The 20,988-nt window shown below is 35.9% G+C and overlaps 1 protein-coding gene across 9 annotated transcripts in view; it reads right to left on the bottom strand.

Moving 5' to 3' along the window:
* SOX5 (SRY-box transcription factor 5) overlaps window positions 1-20,988 on the bottom strand; it is a 1,149,712-nt gene that overhangs the window by 139,352 nt on the left and 989,372 nt on the right. For all 9 annotated transcript variants that reach the window (XM_064284479.1, XM_064284485.1, XM_023554801.2 and 6 more), the window contains one exon: window positions 2,593-2,713. In XM_064284479.1, coding sequence (XP_064140549.1) covers window positions 2,593-2,713 — 121 coding nt within the window. The remainder of the gene's footprint in view (window positions 1-2,592; window positions 2,714-20,988) is intronic.

Here is a 20,988-nt window from a genome sequence, read left to right as displayed (position 1 = left end):
GAGGGGGGAGGGAGGAAAGGTGGGAGAGAGGCCTTCACTAATTAGATAGTAGATAGGAACTACTTTAGGTGAAGGGAAAGACAGCACACAATACAGGGGAGGTCAGCACAATTGGACTAAACCAAAAGCAGTTTCCCGAATAAAATTAAAAAAAAAAATGCTCAACTTACAAAACAGTGAGGCTCCAACTGTGGTCTGCTGAGCTTCAAGCATTTCAAAAGGGATACACCTTGGTGCTAAATGCCTTAGAACCAGAATAAAGCCTTACCTCTGAGGTTCAGAGGCCTAAAAACTGGCTGGTATATGTTAATCCAAGGTTACCAAAAACATATTGGTATCATGTGTTTGGAAAGCTTTGTGGTATAGTAGTTAAGTGCTTCAGCTGCCAACCAAAGGGTCAGCAGTTCAAATCTGCCAGGCATTCCTTGGGAAATCTATGGGGCAATTCTACTCTGTCCTATAGGGTTGCTATGAGCTGGAATTGACTTGACGGCAACTGGTTTAGTTTTTGGTTTGATCATGTGTTTAATGTGAATAGCAATTCCTTACAAAAATGGAAAGAAAAACAACAAGGAAAAAAAATCCTTTATGATCAGAAACAAAGAATTTAGTATAATAATAGAATAGTTCTTAGAATTAAAAAAATTTAGAGTAAATGTATGTTGGTGTTTCTGGATGAATTGATGATCTACAAAATGATGGGCTAAAAAAATATTAAATGAATAAATGAAAGCCCCAAAGTGAGAATGCTACCTTAAAACACAGGAAATGAAAGTCAAGAGGTATGAAAGCCTATAAAAGCTAGACAGCAAAAAATACCATACATATGCTAATTGTTATAGTCCTGAGTTCAGTTCACTTTTATCTAAACTTCATAGTTGTGATCTACTCTTCTCAAACAGGCTTTGTGTATTTTTAAAAATACATCCAATTGCTTTGATATTATGGAGTCATAAGACTAGGAATAAATGTTCAATTTCACATGGGAAAATCCAAAACATCATCTAGCAGGAAACTTAGAATTGATTCCTAGTAATTTTTTTTTTTAATGTTAGACCAAAAAAAAAAAAAAAAAAAACCTAAACCCATTGTCATCAAGTCGATTCCGACTCATAGCAACCCTATAGGACAGAGTAGAACTGCCCCACAGAGTTTCCAAGGAGCACCTGGTGGATTCAAACTGCCAACCTTTTGGTTAGCAGCTGCAGCTCTTAACCACTACACTGCCAGGGTTTCCATAATGTTGGACAAAATTTTTCAAATGCAACAAACACTAAGGCACAGCATGTTGGAAATGGGACAGTTTATTCATATATAAATGGATTAAAATCCACTGGAATTTTAAAATTATATTCTACATATACATCTAAAGGATAATGCTTCAATAATTTTTTTCAATGATGTTCTATATTTATCAGTGAAAACATTTCATGATAATATTGTTCTAGACAGTTTAGCAATTTAGCCCCTCTTTGAAATTTCAGTTACTAACTTTCTTTAACACATTACAGTTGCCATTTTGGCTGACAGTATTTAAATTAAAAAAAAAAAAAAGCAATTTAGATTTTTTTTTTGGTAAAAATAAAGCCATAGAATCACAGGCTTCTAAAGTTAATAAGCAATATAAATCATTATTTGGAATAACCTATCACACTATGCAAAATTTCATCTATATTATTTCTAATGTGTTAACTCATTCATTCTTTCAAAAAATAGTTGAATGTTGTACTAAAATTTGAGATATAACAATGATACAGAATCAGCATCTGCCCTCACAGACTTTACCACTAAGGTGAGAGAGAGAGAATATACAGGATCCAAGGAAAGCAGAAGAAAAAGACCTAACCTATGTCAGGCAAACTCTCCCTGATCTGAATTAGAAAAGGTTAAGAATACCAAGAATACAAGTGCAGAGTCAAGAAAGAGTATGGTTTGTTCTAAGAACTAAAAGAAAACTAGTGAGGAACTGGGCTGTAAGTACAGGGTGGAGACAGACAATGGAAGGCTCACTAATCCACATCAGGAAATTTGGATTTATCTTAAACGGCAATAGAAAGTTACTAAGAAGCATATTCCTACAATCAATATTCCATTGCCATCGAGTCAAATTCGACTCATGACGACCCTATAAGATAGAGTAGAACTGCCCACTGGGTTTCCAATGTTGTAAATCTTTACAAAAGCAGGCTGCCATATCTTTCTCTCATGGAGTGACTGGTGGGTTTGAGCTGGCAACCTTTCGGTTAGCAGCTGAGCGCTTAACCATTATACCACCAGGGCTCCTTACCATCAATATTACCTATGCAAAAATAAAATGAACCCAAAAATTCCACTCACATTTTGTGAATACACTGGAAATAGAAGTTATGAAACTGAATAACAAAGAGAAATATTGGCTCCAGATGCACAGAAATTACCTAAGTTCTTTTAAGTATCAACACAAATCCTTTTCTCCGTCTTTTGTGTGTTTCCTATTTAAAATAAGAATGCTATATGGATGATCTCATTTTTTGATGTGGCAGTGATATTAAATGGCCTAAGATAAAGGCATGCCCTTAACCCACTCCCAAATGAAAAGTCAATGGTACTTACTACATCCAGCCTTATAGCTGAAGCCTGGAGGAAGGAGGAATCCTTGCTGGGCAGCTGCAGCCAGTGTCCGTTGGTCAGGAGGGAATACGGGAATCATTAATGGCGGCAGCTGACCTTGAACCTGCTGAACATGATAGAGCGAATCAAAGAGAAGAAGTTCTAGTGCTCCATGCTTCCCACCCTCCTTACTTTATGGTAAAGGAAATAATTTATTTAATTCAATATACTTTCATACAAGGTTGCATAAAATACTCGCTTGAGAATTAGGCCTTGGACTACCTTAGACAGAAGAATCAGAAAGTCCTAGAGTTAGATATTATCTGGTCCAACCTCTAACTTAATGAATAATTGCCCTACATAATATATTTGACAGTGATGAAAACACCACTACTTTGTGTGAAAAGCCATTTTATTATTGCAGTAAGGTAATGGTTAAAAAATTCTCCCTTAGACTGAACTGAAATCTCCCTCTGTAAATCTCACACATTAGGACTAATTCTACCTTCTAAAACAAAACTAACCAAACCAGCATCATTTTATATTATATATCAATAGTTCTTCATTTATCTGGAGACAATTCTCATGTTGACACATCATATGGAAATTTAAAAATTCTAAAATATTAGACCTGGAAGAGAGCTTAGGGGAGATTGGTACTAAAAGAGAACTGACCTGTCCGTGGTCATAGAACAAGTTAGTCAGAGCTGGGTATAGTCTCCAGTCTCTTGAACCCATATACAGACCCTCTCTACTGCATGTATATGTTTGTCCTTTTTGAAGCAATTGAACTATTCCTCAAACCACATGGCTTCTGTTTTAGTTGGAATCTTTGGAACACACTCTAATTTACTAGGGTCTCTGTCTGTCAGGGTTTTTTTTTTTTTTTCTGTCAGGGTATGGAGTTCCATCAATAAATAAATTATCTGGCCCAATGGGATCACTATCTTCTTTGAACTGAGTAGGAATCTCTAGAAATGTATCCAAAGATATTCCGTATTTGCAGCTATGTCACATTATTGGCTAATGCAGATGCCATTAACTAAAAACTCTAGGTTTTTTTTTTTTTTTTTTAATTCACCTAGGGCTTTTTTTTTTTTTTTCTTTAAATTCAAATACATAATCAAGATAACCCTGGGGAACATGATCATGATCACTGGTTAGTGTTAGTCATTGGTTATATGAATGAGAGTTTAAGATCTTGGGGAAAATCACATATCTGACACTTCATTCTCTCTCACTGCTCCTTTTGCACATTAATTCAGTTGTTTGGAAAATATTTAACGAACATCTACTATGTGAAAGAAACTCAGCTAGTCAGTAAGGATCTAATAGTGAACATGAAAGCCAACACCCTATGCCACGAAGTTTAGATTCTAGTGAAGAAGATGGTAAAAAAAAAAAAAAGTAGAACAAAGATAATTAGACATTCATTGAGTCATTAAATCCTTGTAGGCACCACTTAAATATTTTTTAAACCTGTCCTCTTTTTCCCACTAGCATTGCATATTCCCAGAGTTCTTTTGATTCTTATAGATCTCATCATTTCTCAGAGTCTGTCTTCAGTTTCTTTCTCCTTCATTCATTTTTCACAGGAAATCTCTGAGCAATTTTTGAGATTTTGGTTGGTGAGTGTGTGTGGCAGGACGAGGGAGGAGGAAGTGAGGAAGTGAGAGGGGAAAAGAGAAGGTTGGGGAAAGGAACAGAGAGGAACAGAGGATAGGCAGTAAGGGAAGGCAGGGTAAGGAGGGAGAGGGAGAAGGAGAAGGGGACAAAACATGAAGAACATTTTAAGAGAGATCTGTTTTCACCGGTAACTCCAAATCAGAAGCATTTCTTTTAGCCAAAAGGATTTTAAGCCTATCGCTACCACCAGAGTGAAAACCAAAACCCAACCCATGGCTATTGAGTCAATTCTGACTCATAGCGACCCTATAGACAGAGTAGAAATGCCCTATAGGTTTCCAAGCAGTGGCTGGTGGATTCGAACTGCCAACCTTTTGGTCAGCAGCCGTAGCTCACCGTAGCTCTTAACTACAGTACAATGACAAAAAGGCAAACAAAAAGCCAGTGTCTTAATGTTAGAGCTGAAAGTTTATACCCAAACAGCCAGCATCTCTGGAGCATACTGGGAAAAATAAAGATAAGCCTTTTTTAGGAACCAACTGAATATGATGGATTAAAGATTTAAAAAATTACAGATTGCATATTGAGCAAGTATGTAAAACGAAATGGCCTAAAACAAGAGGCAGCTATCCCAATGCAAACTAACACAGGGGCCAGTTCAATATGAGAAGGGAATGCAGACCAGAATAACAAACTAACTATGAGTTACACTGGTTAGGGTTATCACCAGCTACTATATATCATTTATACTTCATTGTTTGTACAGAAGTATTATATTTTATATAGCACAATTTCTCCTAAGATGCCATTGGTTATAAGATATACCATAAGTTTAATAAGAGTGTTTTGGAGCACAGAGGTAAGGAACCTCAAGTTAAATGCATACAAGGGTTATAAGAGACATTCAAATTTCTGATACTTTAAAATGCGGACAAAACGAGTCTGCGAATTGCAGAAACAATAGGTTCTTGCTTTAGTACGGTACCTAGTTCTCAAACTTGAATATATATTGGAATCACCTGGCATTCTAGAAGATCCCAATACCCAGGTTTCTTCCCAGGCCAATTAAATCAGAAACTCTCTAGGGGTGAGAGCCAGCTATCAGCTACCCAGCTATCAGCATTTTTTAAAGCTCCTCTGACGATTATAATGTGCAGGCAGGTTTTAGAAGTACTGTTTTAAAGAAGGGTTTCCGTCAGTACCTGTCAACAAATCTTTCTGCTTTCCCAGAGTGCTTTACCCTGAGTTACAAAGCTCCTCCAGGTATATAAATAGTTGAAAGGGAGCGTCTGCCTGACTACTAAGGGTTCTGGTGCCACAAAGATAAAACCAGATATTAAGCTATGTTCCTCACAGAAGTCCTTCTAAATGACTTTTGTATTTGTTTTTTATATTCCCTGCTTCTTTAAAAACTTTTGATGGTTTGCTATTACCTGGAAAATAATGACCAAATCCCTCAGCATGGTGTTCAAGACTCTTTATGATATATTTCCGGTCTATCTTTCCAGACATTTCTGCTGCCCTCCTTCACGTATCCTATACTCTGCCCCAATGGACTATGAGAGTTTCTGACATATTCTGTATTCTCCCATGCTTGAATATGTCATGCTTGAATATGTTTATAGTATTTTCTCCTCTGTTTTGGGTCGTATTTCTTTTCCTTCTCTTCCTGCAAAATTCTACTCCTTCTTTAAAGCCTTTCGGGATGCACATATGTCTGCCTGTGAAGCACTTCTTAGAGTGCTAACAACTTATTTTCAGTTCACTGATGCTGAAATTGATCTATTTGAGAGAGAAGGATGTATTATATTAAAACAGTGTAGCATCTTTTAGGCAAATTCTAAAATCGATTTGTTATAGGGTTAGTAATTCATTCTATATATTTGCTAGTTTTGCATTTTGTTTTAGTATTACGATTTGTTTCACTGATTTTTTTCAAGATCCACATGTACAGAGTAACGTAGAATTTCAGACCTTTCAGACAGAAAGAGCTGTTGATTCTTTTAACCTTATAACGCTAACGCCATTTTAGTCTCACAAAGCTAACACGGTTGAATAATTGTTACTTATGTGACATTGAGTCTCCCCATGACCTATGAGCTTATTTAGGAAGGACTATAATCAGTTCTACTCTGTCCTACAGGGTTGCTATGAGTTGGAATTGACTCGATGGCACTGAGTTTGGTTTTTTGATTGTATAATTTAGTTACCATTGTATCTTTAGGGCTTGGTGCAGGACTTGAAACTATTATATATAGTGATAATTCATAAATCCCAAAACATAACAAATCATATAGTCCCATCATTCTAGTTAAATCTTCATGCATTAACTCCAAATGGTCACAAAAGGCCTGTGGACAAAACAAACGAACAAAAAACCAGTACCTAATGACCACAAAGGAATCCAGTATTCCCCTGAGAAGAATGGAAAGATGAAGTACCGGTTGTTTTGCGTTCCTATTCTTAAAGTATGGCAAAGAGGGTCTAGCTTATATATCTATAACTTTTAAGATGATTCATGCATGAAGAGACAGAAAAGTAATCCAGAAATATTAGAAATTTATGCAACCCTTTTGTAATGGACAGGTATGCCTGTCTATCATAGTCTAATTAATATCACGGTGTTTTAATCTTTATAGTTTTGTAATATGATTTGATAATAGGAAAGTCTAGTATCCTATCATTATGTTCTTTCACAAAAATGTCCAATACATTTTTTTACATTTATTTTTCCACATGAATTTTAGAATATGAAATTTCTTTTTGAACTGAATATGTTGACAGCTTGATGACCAACAGCAGATTATGTCTTTCAATTTATTGAAGTCTTTGCTTCATATAATGCTAACAGTTTACTTGGTAATTTTATTTCTAGTGTTTTTTTAATAATGTATGTTATTGGCATTGTAAAGGGAATGTTTTCTAGATTACTTTGTTTAACTGGTTGTTGCTTGTACATAGGGTAACTACTTGTGTAGGGTAATTCTTATCCAGATAATTCATTTTTACTCTTACAGTTTATAATAATTTTTTAGGTAAAAATTTAGTGTTTTAAAGAATAAAAAGCAATGAATTCTGGGGCTTTCATTAAATTTATGTATTCTAAACTTATTACCACAAACTTTTATCTTACTATGGAGTAAATTATTAAAATGTATTTTTTATTTTATTTTAGTATTACAATTTGTTTTACTATTTTTTTTTTCAAGATACACATATATAAGATAACACAGAATTTTAAAGCTAAATAAGATCACAGAAATCATCCGGGCCAACACAGGCAATGTGTGTTGATAAGGAAACAAGATCCCACATGGCCAAATAAATTGTTCAATATTCCACATTTAGGTAAAAACAAAGTCAGCATTGGAATACCTCCTGACTTTTTCACTACTCAGGGAAAAATAAAAAGAGGGAAATAAAAAGGAACCAAAATGGAAAATAAACCTAATTTCACAGTCCCAATGATGAGTTTTCTTTAGACTATAATAGAATATATTGTAAAGCACTGTACTAATATTCAGGATAAACACTATAAATAAAATCCAAAATGTATGCAAAATGAATGTAAAATATTGTTGCTATAAATTAATTTTCATTTTATTGCTGCTCAACTCTTTGGGAGAAAAGGACATATCATATCAAAACGGCGCAGTGTTTTTTAGACAGATTATAAAACTGATTTGTTATAGGGCCAGTAATTGATTCTGTATGTTTACTAGTTTTGAATATTTTCAAATTCTAGTCCCTATTGATTTTATCTCTTTTCACTTAAGTCATGAAATTTCCCTTAAACTACTGAGGTGAAAAATGTATGAATCTGTAATTTTTAAGTTTGATAAAATATTTTTATCACAGAATTTTAAATTTTTTAGTGGGAGACATCTTAATCACAAGTTAAAATAACTTATACTAAATTTAAGAGGCTAGTTTCATATTTTTTAAACTTTAAAATGAAATATTGCTATTGTTAGTTTTAATACTTAATATTTATAGTTCTACCACATAGATACTGCCTGCAGTCTTGTTCTCTAAAAACCTAATCCAAAAGAAAGCAACCACATCATCGCACTTGTAAAAGAATAAGTAAACCCCCATCCATAATTCATGGTCAAACAGATTTTTTATTTTATGTAAATATTCTATTGTAAAGCCCTTCAGTTGCTTACTGAAACTTATATATCAAGTAGATGTTTAAGATTATTAATCTGGCTTCTACTTACATGAGCCTATTTGCTAATTTATTCATTCCATCATCATTTGTTAAGCAGTTTTTTTTTTTTTTTTTTTTTTTATGTGCCAGGCACTTTTTGTGGTAACTAGGGATACAAAGATGAGCTCACATACAATGCCTGCTCTCTAGAAGTTCTCAGAGCCTGGTGGGGAAGTGAATAGATAATGATAATACACTGCCGCTAACTGAATGATAGAGACTTGTATAGGATACTTTGGAAGGACAGAAGAGAGACTCCTAACACAGCCAGGAGAAGTCAAAGAAGGCTTCCTGGAGGTAGTTGCAGCAGGTGTAAGGTCTGAATAGGTAAGTGTATATTAGACAGGCAAAGGGGTGGGGGTGTGAGAAAAGAATTCTAAGCAGAGGAGTCATGAGCAAATGAACAGGGGCAAGAAATAACATGACATTAGTGGGATACCACCAGCAGTCTAAAAGAGCATAAAATATAAGAGGGAACCGGTGGTAGACTGGGGTAAAAAACTTGAGATTTCCCCTGTAGGCTCTGGGTAACTACTGAGGGATTTTAAGTAGCCCACCCAGTGCCGTCGAGTCGATTCCAACTCATAGCGACCCTATAAGACAGAGTAGAACTGCCCCATAGATTTTCCAAGGAGCATCAGTCAGATTTGAACTGCCAGCCCTTTGGCTGACAGCCACAGCACTTAACCACTACGCCACCAGGTTTCCGATTTTAAGTAGGAAGGTAAAATATACTCGGGTGACTATGTGGAGAAAATATTTGAGAGGTTAAGTACAGACATCAGGCAAGAGGCTAATACAGTCAACTACCACCACCACCACAACCAGTTGCCATGGAATCAATTCTGACTCATGGTGAACCCATGTGTTTCAGAGTAGACCTGTGCTCCACAGGGTTTTCAACCGCTGATTTTTGGGAAGTAGATCCCCAGGCCTTTCTTCGAAGGCACCTCGGGTAGACTTGAATACAATCAGATAGGCAATAATTTAGGATGGCTTCATGTAAGAGTTGAGATATGGGTAAGGGACAAAAAGCCAAGAAATATCTAAGTAAAAAAAAAGAAAGAAAGAAATTCACAGAACTTGGAAGTAAACAAAATGGCAGAATAAAAGATAACTCTCAGGTGTCTAGTTTATGTGACTGTCTTTATAGTCGTGTCAAGCACATCAAAAAAAAAAGGCACGGGGGAATAATAGTATTCTTGGAAAGATATAGTTTTGATCACAATGTGTTTGAGGTGCGTAAAGAATATTCCACCGGAGATATCTTACTAGTAGATGGATACTCCAGTATGAAGCTATGCAGTGAAATCTTTAGAGGCTATGGTTTTGGGAGTCATTAGCTGATTAGAGTGAATTAGGCAATCTAGAGAGAGTTGAAGGGTCAGGAGAAGAATTAGCTGAAAATCATCTGAGTTATAAAACAATTTAATAATAGGTGGAGGAAGAGGAAAAGGAATAGGTGAGCAGTGAGGAAAGACAAGAAGAAAGAAAATCACGAGAGCACAGTGTTATAAAAACCAAGGAAATTTCCAGATTGAAGGAGTGTCTAATAGTGAAAAATGTGGCAGAAAGAGTATTTTAGAAACAAAAATTATGACTCTTGGAATTGTCAGTTAGAAGGTAGTAATGAATCTAAAGACATCAATAGCATTAGAATGGAAGTAGAAATCATTTTGCAGTAGGTTGAGGACTGAATAATAGGCAAGGAAATTGATATTTAGCAAATGTAGACTATTCTTTAGAGGTTGAATGAGAAGTGAGGTGAGACATTTGATAGCACCCGCACAAGGATGCCAGATGAAGGAAAGGCTTTCTTTAGGTAGCAGAGTTTTGAGCATACTTATTGGATAAAAGATGCAAATGGAGATTGAATGTTTTAAATATAGGAAAGAGAGAAACTATTTGTACACCAAAATTCCAGAGGAGACTGAAAGTGCAAGTCAGGGGTAGAAGGGTTAGTTTTGAACATGACATCTCTTCTTCTGGGCCCTGTGGAATGGAGCTATGTTAATAGATGGCTGTTGTTGTTAGTTGGCATTGAGTTGATTATGACTCATTTTGACCCCATGTGTGCAGAGTAGAACTGTTCTAAAGGATTTTAAGGCTGTGACCTTTCGGAAGCAGATCACCAGGCCTGTCTTCTGAGGTGCTTCCGGATGGGTCTGAACCTCCAACTATTTGCCTAGTAGTCAAGCACTTAACTGATCGTACCACTCAGGGACTATATGAATGGATGGAAACAGATGCATGTTTTATAAACAGGAAAATGAGAGGGTAAGGAAAATCAGGCCTGATAGAAGAAATTTTCTCAATGAGCATGGCAAGGTCATATCCTAAAAATGAGAGAGAATGACACTAAGGACGGGAGTTGAGCAAAGGTAAGGAAGTTTGGGATGGTCATTGTGAGGAATGAAAGAGAAAGTAAACTGTGGACAATTAAAAAGAGTGAAAGAAAATGCTGAGTCCCTAGGTGAGACCATATGAATTATGATGCTGTCAGCCTTCCTTTTTTCTGTGAGTTTTCTCAAAGAAGGCCCAGTCACTGTGGTCAAGGATAGGATAAGAGAAGGTGGATTCCAGCCTTCAACTTACGGAAGAGGAGGAAGTGGCAAAATTTCAGCAAGGATACATTATGAAGAGATAAATTTCTTTTGATTAACCATGGGCTTTAGGCTTTAGAACAGGAAGAGAGGCCTGGAAGGCATTGCTAGACAGGGAGAAATACAGGAATCAAAGAACTGGAGGGAATCCATGATTTAAAAGAACATGTCTTACTAGAATCAGTATGAAAGCACCAACAACAGGAAGTTATTGTGAGAGATCTGTTAAAACTACATACACAAATATTAAAATGAAAGAAAGCTCCACGATTTAAGTTGGCACGATTACAAATAAACTGTAAAATATAAAACTTTTGCAAACTTTCCTCAAGAGTTTAGTCTGATGAGTGCTGTAGTGTTCAAGTACACACCATCTTTAGGGATCAGTTCACCTACAAATAAAATTCAGCCACCTTCAGCAGGGAGCATAGCAGCTGTTTAGAAGCACATAGCAATACTACACAGCAGTTTCTGAGAAAATGAAGAATATAATATCTAAATGAGAATGCAAGAGGGGTTTAGGTAGGCAGGATATAATTATCCAAACTGGAGTTAAGCCAGAATAACAAAGCTGACTTTCCACCGTTAGCAAAAAAGACATGGGATATTCAATGACCACTAATAGTCTGTTATTTTTCATTTCATGTAAAATAAAGCAGATTTGTCAGTTTATCCTACCCAATGCAGTGGTCTTTAGAAGGAAAAAGAACTACATAAAATGAAGAATACAGGAGTCAATTTATCTTACAATTAATCTACTAGGAAGACTAAAGGAAATCTCATTGAGAGAGGTAGGAACATAGAAACATTGCTAAAATTGCAATCCCTGCCTTTCACTTTCTAACAGTCACACTGGAGCTGTATCACCTCTAATTTCATTTGATTCAAGACAAAGACAAAGTAACCATATTCTTTTAGAACAAAAATGAACAGCCATGTGTGGATTTTTTACATAGTACTCTTCTTCGGCAAAAAGCCACGGAACTTTTTTTAAAAATCGTTTCCAAGGATGAAAGTGACTTTGCCAAGCAAAGTGGCTTCAAAACAGGCCTCAAAAATACTAATAGAAAGACAGATGGTTCTACTAAGAGCTTGGCTGCCAAAAAAAAAAAAAAAAAAAGAGTGATGCTATTGAAACTGACTGCAAAGTTATCTGATGACTACAAATACTTTTGTCCCATCGCAAGTGCTAACTCTGCCTCCAGGGCTGATATGGCCAAAATACTAACTTCCTCTCATCCTATCCTCCTGTGTTCCCACCCCTCCTAAGTAAAACCTGTCAGTGCCAAGCCCCACAGAACAGCACAAGCGTGCACTTGATTCTGACTGACTGCTCAGCAGAAGCAAAATATTGCACTGAAGAACTCCTATTTAGGAACAGACCCACAAGGAAAATTGCTTTTCTTTTCAAAACTGCCTGTCACATTTTCTTTTTCTAATTCCCCTTTTCCTCTTCCTCCCTGTCACCAAAGGGCCCCTGGGCCCTATGAGTTTAGATGGTACAAACTCAATTTGTATAAAGAAGGCAAGAAGCAGACCACAGAGAGGTGAAGAGAGTTTGCAAGGATAGAGAAATAATCCAGTCAAGGCACAATGCAATTTTCTTTCCAAACTACTACTACAATAATACCTCCACTTTATTTCCTTCAGGGCAACTGTCATTTCTATTTAACCAGATTGCTACCAGATATAATAGAAACTGAAATATTATATGGTCACTGACTCTTCCTTTCAATGGCTCATTTCACTACTGCATTTTAACTTTTACATGATGTGCTCTCTGTTGGCACCAGGATACAGCCACTTTCAAACGATGCAGAATTAAGACCTCTGCCATCTGAAGGCTATGAGATTTCATTCTTAATATTATGCTGGTCTGACTTAAATATTCTTCTTGTCCAATAATTCCTGTTTACTTATTTTTAACTCTTAAGCATTACATTCTTATAAAGCACCATTTTAATGATATTAAGGTCAAATTTCAATTAAAATAATGAGGTTTATATTAAATATAATATGCTTAAAATAACTGCATTTGATGACTTCAGGGGAAAAAAATTCCATATTAAAAAGTTGATAATCATAGAAACTTAAGGGTGGCAAAAACACAGTAGTGTTAAACTAAAAAAAAAAAAATGTGACAGTGTAGGAGAAACACAGCTATTTTCTTTGCCAAGGGTAGTTTTGAGCCGAATAAAATAATTTTGAAAAGAAATGATTAAAATATCTCAAACTTGATTCATTATTTAAGATTTATGAATCATCTATTTCTTAAAGGCAGTATTTTCCACAGCTGTTTCTTGATAAAAACCAGTTTCTTTATGATGAAACTCTATTTTTTCCCAAATGCGTGTGGCAATTTGTGTTACTTGGCGTCTTAACAACAAAACAGCATGGTTCATATGACTATGCATGGTTGTCTGTTCACATGAACAGAATCAGGTTTTGCAAACACTAATACAATCTTATTTTACATCATGCATTGCTATGTCGATTGTCATTTACAAGCAAGTGAAAGAGGACATAACATATAATGGTCAACATTAAATAAAATGAAGTTTTTCAATTATATTTATCAGGAGTATATGATTAAAAAACTTAATAAAATTCACTACTTGATTTCTGTTTAATGAAGCTTCGTTCAATGGCTTATAAGTTTATTCATGATTTTGTTCTCATATATTACAGACTCAGCTTAACATAGGTTCTTTAAAAAATTTTTACCTAAAAAAAGTGTCATTTTGTGGGGAGAGAGGAATTGGAAGTGATTGCTAAAGGGTATGGAAGTTTCTGGGGAAGTGATTAAAATGTTTTAGAATAGTGGTGAGGGTTCAAAACTGTGAATATACTAAATACTGAATTATCCACTTTAAAAGGATGAATTTAAGGTACATGAATTATACCTCAACGAAAGAAATAACCACCGCAAAAATAAATAAATAAATAAATAACAAAAAAACAGAACACCTTAGAAAATATATAACTTCACTAATGCCTGAAGCGGAATTGAGTGTGCTTTAGAATAGTCATATATTCGTATTTTATAAATTAATTGTACATAGATTAATTCATTTACACTTTATCTAGCCCCTTGGCAACCAGAAGATCAGGAATTGTCATCTTCAATTTTATTAATGAGGACAACTAATAGGTAAACAAATAGGTTTGAGGGCTTACGCATGATCACATAGCTATTAGAACTGCCCCATCGGGTTTCCAAGGAGCGGCTGGTGGATTCGAACTGCCGATCTTTTGGTTTGCAGTCATAGCTCTTAACCACTGCGCCACCAGGGCTCTAGCCAAAGGAATAAGACTAGAACTTAATTATTTTATCCTTTTTAGTACATTATAAAACAAAACATATGTATATCATTTTCTGAAATAAAAAAACAGATTTACTTAAGAAAAAAGGATAAAAATATTCAGACGAAATAAATTCATATGTTTTCTCATCATAAAAATCAATCACATTTAAATGATCTTTAAAAGATAAAATTCTATCAGGTTTTAAGAGATTTTTATAGCAAGGGTGATATTTTTAATTTTCATCTTATTACATTTTAATTTTGATTTGCTTTCTGTACAAAATATTTTTGAAGTTTTGTACATGTGTACAGATTAATAATCTGAAAGTTGATCTAAAAATATAAATGCAACTGACCAGCACACTGCCTAGCATATAACAGAAGGATATTTAACATGGGACTACCATCCTGTGATAGGTCCTACCTTAAAGGTCTTAAATTGTGGGCCATTGTTGCGTATAACTGGAAGAAAATGGGGAAAATGTTCTTTGATTTATGACTACAGAAAAATTGAAAATAAAATGTACATTTTTCACTCCAACCGTTTTTTATTAAAAAGTATGTAATACTGACATTTACTTCAGTTTCCTCAAATTATCTCCAATTACTTTGACCTTTATTAGTTTATTCCTTTCTGAAATTTTTACATCACTAGTATTTATTCTATGCAACTAGCATTGGATTGTGAAATCTTTCAATGTTTTCTATTTCCTGTTTGCGCTAGTTTACTCACCCGATTTATGGTTCTTCCAGGTCAGGAGATCTTACGTTATTCTTCCTGTCCTCAAATTTGAGGCTATCAGTTTAGCTCAGAACGTCACCCAATTAAGACTAAAGAACTACTTTTTCCTCAAATGTAACTTGCTTTATGAAGACTATCCAAACTCTCCAAGTAAAATATATTCACTCATTTATTGAATGCCCACTCTGTGGTAGGTACCCTTGTAGTCTCTGGGGATACTGCAATGAATAAAACAGACAAGTGTTACGGAAAAAAAGAAAACACAGGAAGAGGAAAAAGAACGTTTCTGTGGAGGCTGCAAGTTTAAATGTGGAATAAATGATATGGTGACATTTGAGTAAAGACTTGGAGGATGTGAGACAATAAACCTCAGTTTTCTGAAGGAAAGCATTCCAGACAAAAGGAAGAGGAGATGCTAAAATCTAAAGCAAAAATGTACCTACTGTGTTCAAGAAGCAATGTCTCCTGTCTGTATTCCATAAAAATATCACATTAGGTTGAAATTACTTGTGTCTGTCTTTATAGCTAAGCTGCCTTCAGGAGCATAGCTAACTCATACTGCTATCAGTGATACCCAGATCAGTCCCTATAATGTAGTAGATGCTTAATATATGTCAATTGATTATTTTAAAAGATACTCACTATTAGGAAAGTCTAATCATGTCTTAGCTTTTGTTTTTGCTAATAATAAAAAAGCCAAACCTATTGCCATCAATTCCGATTCATAGCAACCCTATAGGGCAAAGAAGAACTGCCCCACAGGGTTTCCAAGGAATCCCTGGTGGATATGAACTGCTGACCTTTTGGTTAGCAGCCAAACTCTTAACCACTACACCACCAAGATTTCCTGGCTAATAATAGTAACTAGTTTATTAAAACATTGTTTTTATATAATGGAACTTTATTTTACTTTCATTCAGGAATCATAATTTGTCCTCAAAGTAATGCCCTGAACCATGGCAAATAACAAAAAAAATTCTTCCCACCTAATCCTTTATAATCCTTTATCAGGCCTGGTTTTAGAGCTGACTACGCTAACAGTTAGGTTTTGTGAACTTCATAATTCCTCAGGAGATAAAGAGAAATAAAAATTCTGATGCTTCCTTAATGAAATGACCCAGGAGCTGCAGTCAAATGTCACTCATGATAAAACTGCAAATTTTGATTAATTACATGGAATGAATTGGTGTGCATGGGTAGTGTTTGGTGATTTTTGTTTGTTTATTTGTAAGTTGCAAACAGTATAGTGAGTGGGTGATAAAAAATGGCAAACTGGAGGGAAGAAAAGCCTTAGGGCAACATTCCTGAAAACAAAAATAATTCAAACAGCTCCTCTAAATGCAACCTTATATGGGGAAAGCTAATGGCTAGATTCCTTCCTAGCAAGTGAAAAGTCCGTGTTCTTTGAGGAATAATGTATGCTGCCTCTCAGTCTCTGTTGGAACAGGACACTCAGATGCTTACCTAACGCAGCTATAGCTGAAGACACTCTAGCAGTAAGCCACTCACTAGAACATTTGTCACTGAAAATAAAATGTGAGAAATTACCAAAAAGGACATGGTAGCTGTTTCTTGAGCTAAAAGGTGAAATATTTTTGTAACTGGACAACCCATTGAACACAGTGTCCTTTATATAATGAATCCTCTAGTGACAAAGGGGAGCCCTGGTGGTGCAGTGGTTAAGAGCTGAGCTGCTAACCTAAAGGTCGGCAGTTCAAATCCACCAGCTGCTCCTTGAAAACCCTATGGGGCAGTTCTACTCTGTTCTATAGGGTTGCTATGAGTCGAAACTGACTCAACAGCAACTGGGAGTGAAAAAGAAGTATTACAAAACACACAACTATAAAAATTTCCAATAACAGGGAGTTGTGCATTTCCTGCAACAATCTATGCAAAGTACTGCTAATTTTACTACTTTTCTAATTTACCTGATACTTTCCAGCAAAAAGCACTGTAACCTTCCTACACATAATGATGATATTTAAATAAAGATGAATTATAAAATACCAGAGGTATTTTGCACTGTCTATAGACTGCTTTACAAAGAATTTTACTTTAAGTCATTGAAATTGTGACAAGCTAATTTTGTATGGATGCTTTATTGAATGAAATGAGAACAGGGACTGACTAAATAAATAATTTCCATCCCCCTGCCCTTTATCAGGGGCCCTGGTGGTGCACTGGTTAAGCGTTTGGCTGCTAACCAAATGGTCGGCAGTTCAAATCTACCGGCAGCTCCATGGAAACCCGGTGGGACAGCTCTACTTTGTCCTATAGGGTCACTATGAGTTGGAATTGACGGTGACTTTTTTTTTTTTTAAACGGGCCCTTTATCTAAGGAGTCCTGGCGGTGCAGTGGTTAAGCCCTCAGCTGCTAAGCAAAAGGTCAGCAGCTGGAAACCACCAGCTTCTCCATGAGAGGAAGAAAGATGTGGCAATCTGTTTCCATAAAGATTACAGCCTTAGAAACACTATGGGGCAGTTCTCCTCTGTCCCATAGGGTCGCTATAGGTCAAAATCGACTCAATGACAATGGGGGTGGAGGCCCCTTTATCTGAAGAATTTTGATAGGTGTTTGTTAATGTTAATACTTGCTTTGCTTCCCTAAACTTCTCTGATGATGAATTTTTTTCTTTTCTTGTGGACTTTTGCACATTCTACTTTCAATCATTCAAACTCAATCATTCAAAACCCTATGAGACACTTCCATCACTCCCATTTAGATGAAGAAACAGAGACATCTGTCTGCCTAAGGTCAGACACGTAGTAAGTGACAGAGGTGAAATTCAATCCCAGGAAACCCAGTTATACAAACTAGGCTCTTAAACATTATGTTTTACCGTTGCTCAAGTAAAAGATGTAATACTTATAAATACATCTTAGCATATCAAAATAAATTATAATTGCATAAAAATAGGAAAAATTATAAAAACTGAGTGACATAGATTAAAAATAATTACTTCAAAAAATAGGATTTTTTAAAAGTATGATGAAAATAGTACTAAAGGTGAGATAACCTAGAAATCTCTCCTGCTTCTATAGAAATAGATCCTAGACACGTAACAACCAACATACTTTGTGATGTAGAACCTCCAAGAAATTTACAGGTGAAGGAAGGGGAGAACTAGTAAATTGAAAGTAAGTAGAAAAATGACAGTTACCTTGAGGGCAAATGTAGTTAACAGCATCGGGAATCCAAGCCTTACGTCCCTACAAAGCTGCACCTATGACTCCTCCACTAAGCCATGACAATCAAAGGGAATATGCCACTGGGAAGAAAAGAGCTTAAAAGGAAATCTTGCAACTAAGGGTAACATATCAGGATAAAGTCCCTTGGTGGCACAAACCTTCTGCACTTGACTGCTAACCTAAGGGTAGGTGGTTTGAACCCACCCGGGAGTACTGTGAAGGAAAGGCATGGCGATCTCCTTCCATTAAGATTACAGCCAAGAAAACCCTCTGGAGCAGTTCTACTCTAACACACTAGGTTGCCGTGAGTTGGAATCAACTTGACAGCAATTAATAATAAAAATATAACAGGATACCTGTCTGTTTCTATCATAGATTTGATAGAGAGCCATTGATTATGATGATGGTGATGATGATGAGTCACTTAACAAATATGTATTGAGTGCCTAGAACGGACCAGCCATTTTTCTAGGTATTTGAAATACTACAGTAAACAAAGTACATTAAAATCTGGGACTTCATGGAGTTTACATCCTACTACTGTGAAATGTTAATGATAATAATATATGTTTATAATTCAACCACATACATTATCTCATTTGAATCTTGAGTTAAAATTAAAACTTCTATATTTTCAGTGAAACCCCAAGCAACAAAATTAAAGATAAGTGGTCCCTGGTTTGTATCGTCTCCTGGAATCTGACAGAATAATCTAGTCTAGTAACCAAGCGTTGCTAATCCAGGTTTCCCACAGATTAAGTTCAGCCAAGTATGAACTCACAACCAAAAATTTAACAAACACATGAAGGAAAAACAAAACAGAACAAAAACCTATTGTCATCAAGTCGATTCTTACTCATAGTGACAGTATAGGACAGAGTAGAACTGCCCCATAGGGTTTCCAAGGCTATAATCTTCACAGTAGCAGACTGCCAGATCTTTCTCCTGCCGAGTGGCTGGTGAATTTGAACCACCAACCTTTTGGTTAGCAGCCAAGCACTTAACCACTGTGCTGTGTCACTAGGGTTCCTTAAGAAAAATCCAGAATATGTAAAAGCAGAAACTAAAAGCAACTGATTTAGACACCCAGAGGCATCCGAATATTGGATTATCAAGTGAAGAATTAAATAGTATGCCTAACATAGTCACTTAAGTAAAAGATGGAATAAAAAATTAGTAATAGACTATAAAAAGTTCATAAAGATTTGACAAATAATGGAACAGAATATTGAGAAATGAAAAATACAGTAACTAAAATAAAAACTCATTCAATGAATAAACAGCAAATTAGACAGAGGTTATGAAAGAAGTCATTACCTGGGAAATAGATCTAAAGAAATTACCCAGGTTTCAGTCCCCCAGACAAAGAGATGAAAAATATGAAAGAGAGGTTAAGGGTCATGGAGGCTAGAAAAAAATGGTCCATAAATGTCTAATCAGGATTTGAGGAGGTAAGAAGCCCTGGTTGCATAATGATTAAGCTCTCAACTGCTAACCAAAAGGCTGGTGGTTTGAACTTATCCAGCGGCTCTGCCAGAGAAAGACCTGGTGATCTGCCCCCATAAAGACTACAGCCAGGAAATCCCTATGAAGTAGCTCTGCCCTGTCACGTGGGATTGCTGAGTCGGAATTGATCCAACGACACCCAACAACAGGCAATAATTCTAAAAGTTAATGGCTGAGACTTGTTCTGAATTTGAAAGATATAAGCCCATAGATGCAAGTGGCAAAATGTGTACAAGCAGAAGAAAGGAAAAGAAAATATCACTTAACACAGTATAGTAAAACTGCAGAAAACCAAAGGCAAGAGAATCTTAAAAGCAGCCAGATGGACGTCACCAACCAAGGAATGACAATTAGTCTGAAAACAAACTTCTAAAAAGTAATATCAGAAGTCAGCAGATATTGATAAAAGAAAAATAACTGTCAACATAGAATTATTTTTCTAGTAATGCTACCTTTGAAGAACATATGCAAAACAAGTGCTTTTTCCCCTCAGAAAAAAAGTCTACCATAAATTCCTTCATTAAAGGAATTTCTAACGGATGTTTCTCAGAAAGAAGGAAAAGAACCCTAGAAGGAAGAGTTGAGATGTAAGAAAAAATGATGAGGAAGCGACATCAGAACAGACCTGAATTTTTTAAATTTGGGTGAGCCAGAACAATAGCCGGAATGAGAAAAATTACAGGTCGAAGCTCTGCTAGAAACTTAATGTGCCTCTTAGGAAACAAGGGCAGTGTATGTGTTACATAGCAACGAAATGTCTTGCCTGTTGGATTTTGAGCAGAGTTGGAATCAGTAGTGCCCCACTCAAAGATGTCAGAGGACAGTGCTGCTTTGAGTGTACGTCACTCTCCACAATTCTGCCAAAAACCACATCAGGCTCCTGAAAGGGCTTCTACATCTCTTCAGAGTTGTATGTTCCAGGGATTTAACCCATAATGTTTCCCATTCCTGTTATCATTCTAGGTCACCCAAATTGTAACCAATCAGGTCTGTTCTGGTTTCACTTCAACGGCCATGGCTGAACAAGTTCAAACCAGTTCAAAATCCTGGACTAAATGCATCAGTGGAAAAGAAAAAAAAAGATCATCAGAATGGATTTTTAAAGAAAATCCATCTACATTAAGTTTATAAGAGACATACTTAAATTAGAATGGCAAAATAAGTTTGAAAAATAATGGAAAAAGATATACCAGACAAGTATTTTTGTTGTTGTGG

The sequence above is a fragment of the Loxodonta africana genome, chromosome 4 (assembly GCF_030014295.1).
Source record: "Loxodonta africana isolate mLoxAfr1 chromosome 4, mLoxAfr1.hap2, whole genome shotgun sequence".
NCBI lineage: Eukaryota > Metazoa > Chordata > Mammalia > Proboscidea > Elephantidae > Loxodonta > Loxodonta africana.
The sequence above is the reverse complement of the archived record's forward strand: the minus strand, read 5'-3'. Positions and strand labels throughout refer to the sequence as shown.